Source organism: Cicer arietinum, chromosome 8, assembly GCF_000331145.2.
Source record: "Cicer arietinum cultivar CDC Frontier isolate Library 1 chromosome 8, Cicar.CDCFrontier_v2.0, whole genome shotgun sequence".
Lineage (NCBI taxonomy): Eukaryota > Viridiplantae > Streptophyta > Magnoliopsida > Fabales > Fabaceae > Cicer > Cicer arietinum.
This window is the reverse complement of record NC_021167.2, coordinates 847,157-854,433: the sequence shown is the minus strand read 5'-3', so window position 1 is coordinate 854,433 and position 7,277 is coordinate 847,157. Positions and strand designations below refer to the sequence as shown.

The window sequence follows — 7,277 nt, the reverse complement described above, 5'->3', positions numbered from 1 at the left end:
TATTGTCAAATATTTATTCCGTATTTTTTTATATTGATTCATAGTATAAAAAATATTTTAAAAAATCCTATCAAATTGTCTACAACTCATATAGTAATCATAGGAACATTTAATATATTATAAAGTTGATATATTTAGTACATGTATATTTGATTATCTGATTTTCTTGGATTTTAAAAATCATGAGGACTAAACGTGATTTTGACAACTCTATTGTGTATCAAACATGCATTAAAAGGGTGAATTTGCAAGACTTTACAATGATAATTGATAAATGGTCAAAATGAATCTTTTAAAAATAAAATTTGAATAAAAAATAATAATTAACCAAAAATATATTTCAGCCTTTATATTACTAGAGTTATTTATCTATATGCAAAATAAAAAGTAAATAGTCAATTTAAGGTTGACTTATGGTTAATTAGTTGACTAAATTACAAAAATTAAACATAATTAAGTTCAAAAGAGAGGCTTATAATTTGTAGTACTATATTCTAAACTTCCATTAGAATTAGGATAACATAAAATACAATTCAACTTGCCACTTCTTTTTGTCAAATCTATATTAAGAGGTGGCAATGGCAATGGACAAAAGCATAATAAAGTGGGGAAAAAAATAAAATTCCATCATCACATACAATTCACTGCAAAACATGCAACCCAAAAGAAAAGTGATTAGAGAAGAATCCTAAACAATATTACAAGCCTCTTCATTCTTCAAAAAGCTATTCCAAGAAGCAAAAATCATAACAAAACAAATACATGCAAACACTTTAATGTGGAAAATAATATACCTGCCATTGCAAAAGCAAAGTATAGTATTGTTGTTCTATTTGTGGTTGCTACCACTCTTTTTCTTGAGAAGGCTTCCAAATTTGCCAAGCAAAGCTTTCTTCTTTTTTTTCACTAGTTGCTTTGTTGGTGAGCTTCCACTATCATCAATGTTCTCTGTCAAAGATGCTCCATTTGTTTTGTCACCTTCTCCTATCTTTGATTCAACTTCCTCTTCAAAGGATTCTGCTTCTGCCTCTGCTCCTTTCTCTGGTGAAAACTCCTTTTTCTCTATCTTGCAACTCTCCCACATTTTCAATTCAACAGAATCTTCTTTTTCCTTTTCTCCATTCACACTCTCGGGTTTCGGAGATTCTGTTTTTTCAAACTTGTCATTCAAGAGAATGTTTTCTTCTGGTAAGCTTTGTTGAAGTCCTTCTTCATTGGCTGAAACCGAAAGCTCGCCCTTGGATACAACTTCTCCTCCGTGTCCATTCTCTTCGGAGAATTCGACTACTTTAGGAAGCAAATCATAGTCCTTCTCACTATCGGTTAGATCCTCATTTTCCTTGCTCCCATTACGCGTTGTAGCTTCTTCGAGCGACTTAGATAACTCCTCCACCTTCTTAATGGACGTGAATTCTCTAGATCGAAGCTCCTCATTTTCTTGAAAAATATTCTGAAACTCGTTTTCTTTATCTAATAAACTCTCCTTTAACTTCATGTTCTCGGCCTGTGCTTCTTTAAGCGCTTCCTGCAGGTTGATCACCTCGGCCTCAACTTCCTTCATATTTTCCTTCAATTGAGCTTCTTCCTCTCTTTTCGCACTGGCTTCTTCCTCGGTTTCTTTCAATAAAGAAATCAACCTATTTATTTCGTTTCCAAGAGACGAGTTTTCTTCTTCGGTTTTCTTTAAGCAGCTGACAAGATGATGTTCTTTCTGCTCCCATTCTACCTTGGAGTTCTCAATTTCCATCTTAGAATTGTCAATACTACTTGTAAGAACCTCAATCTCGTGATGTGAATCATTAAGCATGGACTCGTATTTTTCTTTACTAGTTTCGAAGACTACCTTTAAGTCTTGAATCTGAGTCTTATAGCTTTCATGTTCAGCTTGGTTGGCTAATAGCTTCTCTTTGGCCTCTCTAGCTTCCGCAGATACTTCATGTAATGCCGAAGCTAAGCTGTCCATTGCCGTTTTGGTCTTCTCTTCTTCGTCTCTACAAATCTCCAATTCATTGGTAAGTTTGTTTTTCTCTTCTAATAGAGTTTGCACACTTGAAGCTGAAACTTTTTCATTGTTCAACGCCTGCGCTTTCTCTTTGTTAACGGTCTCAATTTCAGATTCAAGAGATTCGATCTTCTTTGACATTTCGAGACTTTCTTCCTTAGCCGCAAGAAGACAACGCTCCGAATCCTCAAGATCTTCTCTTTGCTTCCCAATTGTCATTTCCAACATTCCCACTTTCTCTTTAAGACTTGAAATTTCAGATTCTGCATCATGCAACAGTTCGTTTTTTCCTTCTAGCTGTTTTGTCACAGAATCCAAGGAGAATGACACAGATCTTTCTAACTTATTTGCTTCTTCAACCTTTGTTTCTAGTTCCTCAACCATTCTTCTGCACTCGTCTAGCACACTATGCGCATAAGATTCGGCCATCTTAGCAGCTTCAAAGTCCACATTAAGCTGTTCAATATAAGTCTCTTTCTCTGCCAACTCTTCTTTGTAACCCTTTGCCTTTTCAAGTTCTTGCTTAAGAGCTTCTATCTCCATTTGCAGCTCCAACACAATCTTGCTTTCATTAGCCTCGGTTTCCAGCTTCGAATCTAATAAGCCCTTCAATCGTATCAGTTCAGCTGAAAGAATCTCCGCTTTCTCAACATGAAGCTCGGCAATTTTAGTTGCATCATCAGCATGACTGAGTGCCTGGTTCTTTGCATCGCAAGTCATGACAAGTTCGTGCTTAACTCGCTGAAGCTCCTGAGTGGTGGTGAGAAGAGCGGCCACATCCAAAGCGTGCTGGTTCCTCACACTTTCAAGATCTTTCTGCCATTCCTCTTCCTTCTTCTGAACAGCTTCAATTCCAGCCTGTTCCAGCTCAACAGCTCGGAATTTCTCAATCTCAGAGTCATCCTCAGCACGCTTTTGAGCCACCATTGCCTCCCTAAGTTTCTCATTGGCTTCCTCAGCCACTCGCTGTGCTTCTTTAAGCTCATCTATTGCCTTTTCCTTCTCTTCCTCAGCATGAATCAGCTGTTCCTTTGCTTTCTTTAGATCTTCTTGAGCAACATTTAACTGTGTCTGCAATTCTGAACTCTTTGCAACTCTTGGTATTGGCTTCTGAAAAATAAAGGAAATAATAAGCACATATCAGAGTACAGATAACCAAAGAAAAGCATGACCAAAGTGATTTTTTTCCTGTTTCAATTTTTTTGTTTTAACCCTCCTGTTCCCAGGGGAAAGAGCCACTGGTAATCCGGAGTTCGGCTGGCAGGTACGTATAGCACGACCAAGGACTATTCCAACCAAAGTTTGAACTCGGATACTCCATATCGTTTCGTCATTAACTAAAACACATTAACCACTTGATTCTTTTCTTGTATCAATTAGCACGCATAATGAAGGAGACATACATGACAGTTCACTCTCGATATACTAGACATCTCATAATAACATAAAAAGCTAAGGATAATCAAAAACTTCACATTCCATGAAATTTTGTCTAATAACTAACATCCTAACACTAACTGATTAAAAAGATGGCCAGACATTTTTCTTATCTAAAAAAAATAAGATAGCCACACATTTTCAGATGTTTACTTATTTTTATTACACTGGTCAAGAGAAAATTGGAATGTTCAAATGCTTCTTCCTGAAACAGATTTGGAAAAAAGAAAAACAGTTCAAGTGACCAAGTGCAACAACCATTTGTCAATAGAGCCAAAAATAACTCAGTGTGTGTTTGGTTCTACAGAAGCGAAAAATGATTTTGATTGGATTGGATTGTGATTTTGTAAAATGATTTTAGTTAAAAGTTTAAGATAAAATGAAATATGTTGGCATATATTCACATAAAAGTAAGTTGAACAAGAAGTTTGAGAGCAAAAGTCATGTTTGGGAGCAAAAGCTACTAATCCCATCTTCATGTTAGAACCAATTCTAAAGACAAAATCAATTCTAATAATAACTTTTGAAGTCTTAATAATAACTTTTGACTCTCAAAATTGAACCCAAACATAACTCAATCTTAGAGAAAGAGGGAACACAAGGTGCATTTACTATAACTTACATCAGCTGGTGTGGTCGGTCTTGGCGATTTCCTCTCGACAACTGGCTTTGAATTCAAAGACCGCGGCGATGATTTTTCCGCAGAAAGGCGCGAAGTTTGCAAAGGCGAAGGCGACTCAGATTCTGGTTTGGTCACTCCTCGGCCGAGTTTACTAACTCTAGGAGTTGCAGGTGATGTTTTGTTTGGAGTTGCTGGTGGTGCTTTGTTGAGAGTTGATGGAGGTGCTTTGTTTGGAGTAGCTGGTGATGATGCTTTGTTTGATGTTTCAGATAAACTAGATCTATCAAATTCACAATGTGAAATACCATATCAACAAATGCATTAAATGAAATCAAATAAAGACAAGACACTATAAAATAACAAAATGTCACATCTTTATTAAATCACATAGTTGGATCTAATCTAAAGCCTAAGTTAAGTAATGTAAGTAAATTTTCATCCCAAATTCAGTATTTATCTATTTACATTGTCAAGCCAAATTCATCAAACAAGAATAATCCATCAAGAAAAGGAGAAATGAGGATAGTAATTAATTATCAACCAGAATTGAGCATTAGGGCTAGAAGAATCACAGATAGTGATAAAAGTGTATGAGATAACAAGAACAGCAAAAATCAACAATTAAGATGCAACAATAAAACAAAAATAAGATGGAACAATAAAACAAGAATGAAACCCAAAAAAGAACACAAATTTAAACAGAAAAAAAAAAAAAGCAAAAAAAACACAAAAAAGCACAAAAATTTACTCAGATAAAGAAGAAAAAAAGGATTATACATAAAGTTGGAAAATTCAAACAAAAAAAAAGAATCATCAACTAGCAGATCAAACCTATTAATAAGAAAATCTAACAATAATAACAAAACCCAGATAGAAAATAAAATAAAAAGGAGAGAATGTGATGAAGTTGATGAAACCCAAATCAGATCTTAAAGCAATAAACACACATAGAAACAGAAAAAGCTTGAAACTTTGACAAACCTGGATTTAGAAGCCATGATAAAGAGGGTGGGGGTGCTAAAAGTAACAAAAAAAGAGAAGGTGTGTTGCTCAAAGTGTCAGTTACAGAATAGTGAATGGCATAGTTCCAACATTGTCAGAAACAACAAACTGAACAAATTTGGGATCACACTAAGATAACAAGAACTAAAAAAATTGTTTTTTTTTTGTATTTTAATGGAAAATCATTAGAAGAAGAAGAAGATTTCAGAGAACATATAAACTAAAATGAAATAAGTAAGAGTTGGTTTTCATGTCTCCAGAGTGGCCACACAAAAACCCACTTTCTCTCTCTTAAATGTTGTTTTTGTTTCTCTCTCTTACTATGCACCCATTTTCTTGCTTCACTTTCTCAACAAGTACAAGTAGTAGTGTATATCTTCAGGTGGAGAATGTGAATTTACAAAAGTAACCCTTTATTTTCTCAAATCTGTCAAAGCCAAAGGCATGTGTATGTATCTATTACTTTTTCAAAGCCAAAGACTTACCCTTCTTTTCAGGAAAATTTAAAATACCTCATTTGCCATAGGATTCGTGTATTATATTATTTAATTTATATATTATTCATATTCAACTATTCTATATATGCTTTAATAATCATGCATTTAATAAATAAATAATAATCATAATCATAATATATTGACGGTCAGGTCAACCATACACTGTTAATTAATTGATAGTTAATTATTTATTGATGACAATTATTGGTAAAATTAAATGTTATTTTATATTTACTATTATAAAAATTATTTACACTCACGACATTATATATTTTCCCTTTTATATCTATTGCAGTTGGGTTTTATACAATGTTTTTATTTATGAAGTAAATTAATTAACTTGTGTGGTGCGTGTGTAAAGAGTCTATTTGGTGAATATTTAATGGATGGTTTAAATAGTAACATAAAGAGTTTTTTTTATAGTAAAAAAATATTTAAATTAATTCATGAGAATTGGTACTAGGCATGTGCATGTTCCAAGAATTTCAAAAGGAATAAAAAAAACAAACTTACTTGTATGAACTGGAAAATTAAAACTGGATTGTGTTTTAAAAATAAAATGCACGAAGCTCAAATCCCCAAACAACTGTGTGATTTTTACATTTGTTAACTTTCTTTAATAATTTGATATTTATTTTCTTAATTCTATATGTTGTCACTAAATTGAGTTTATGGCTTAGATGTTGTCTAAAAGAGTTTTTTTTTTCTTTTTCTTTTCTTTGTTTTTTACAAAAGAGTGGTTTCTCTTTACTTCTCTCTTTTTGACTCATTCGTTGCTTCTCTATATCCATGCTCTTTTGGGATAAATCGTTTTCTTTTAATGCTTACTTTATTTATATAAATATATTTAAACTTTTTTGTATTAGATACAAAACAATAATTGAGTTCATTTAATGTTTGGAATTTATTATTATATAGATTTAATTGTTGTTCTCTCTATTTTTATTGTCTATAAAATTAATTTTTTTATTTTAAAATTTTTTTCTTTCAAATTTTAAAATTAAAAAAATAATAATTTAACGTATTTTAAATAACTTAATAATTCAAAATATGAAATTATCTTAAAACATAATTTTTTTAATGCCATCAATCCTTATATCATTCAAAACATGTGTTATTGAAATATAAAAGTGGACAGAAATATTTATGTATACGGTGTACTGTTCATTTTTTTTTTTAAAACATTAAAAAGAAATTAAAAACACTTTTATAACACAATATTTAGATTTATGTCACTAGCTACTTTTAATATTTTATTAACCACTAAAATACATGTTATTAACTACTTTTTAAATATATATCTAATGAACTACTAAAATATAATAGTTTGTGATGAAAATTCAATACATTAGCAACAGATTTATACACGGGTTTTTTATTAGATTATTCTTTTTTTTTTTTTAATACCAATCTACCCCACTTTGAAATTAATATACCAATCTGCCCTACTTTTTTGCCCTAGATGCAAGTCGCATCCTGGGGCTGCGACCTCTTGAAAGGCAAAAATTTCAACGGCAACACATGGTCGCATCCTGGGGATGCGACCTCCTATTTTATCCACCAAAAATTCAACAAAAAAAAAAAAACTTCCCAAGTGGGAGGTCGCATCCCCAGTGCGCGACCATGTGTTGCAGTTGAAATTTTTGCCTTTCAAGAGGTCGCAGCCCCAGGATGCGACTTGCATCTAGGGCAAAAAAGTAGGGCAGATTGGTATATT

The 7,277-nt window shown here is 32.7% G+C and overlaps 1 protein-coding gene across 1 annotated transcript; it reads right to left on the bottom strand.

The window, feature by feature from the left end:
* Window positions 1–600: 600 nt before the first annotated feature.
* Window positions 601–5,420, bottom strand: LOC101498683 (WEB family protein At3g02930, chloroplastic-like). Its single transcript, XM_004511357.4, has 3 exons — window positions 5,043–5,420; window positions 4,062–4,341; window positions 601–3,112 (listed from the first exon to the last, which is right to left on the bottom strand). Exons 1-3 carry the CDS (start codon window positions 5,057–5,059, stop codon window positions 830–832), a joined length of 2,580 nt encoding a protein of 859 aa, XP_004511414.1. The 5' UTR covers window positions 5,060–5,420; the 3' UTR covers window positions 601–829.
* Between the last annotated feature and the right edge of the window lie 1,857 nt (window positions 5,421–7,277).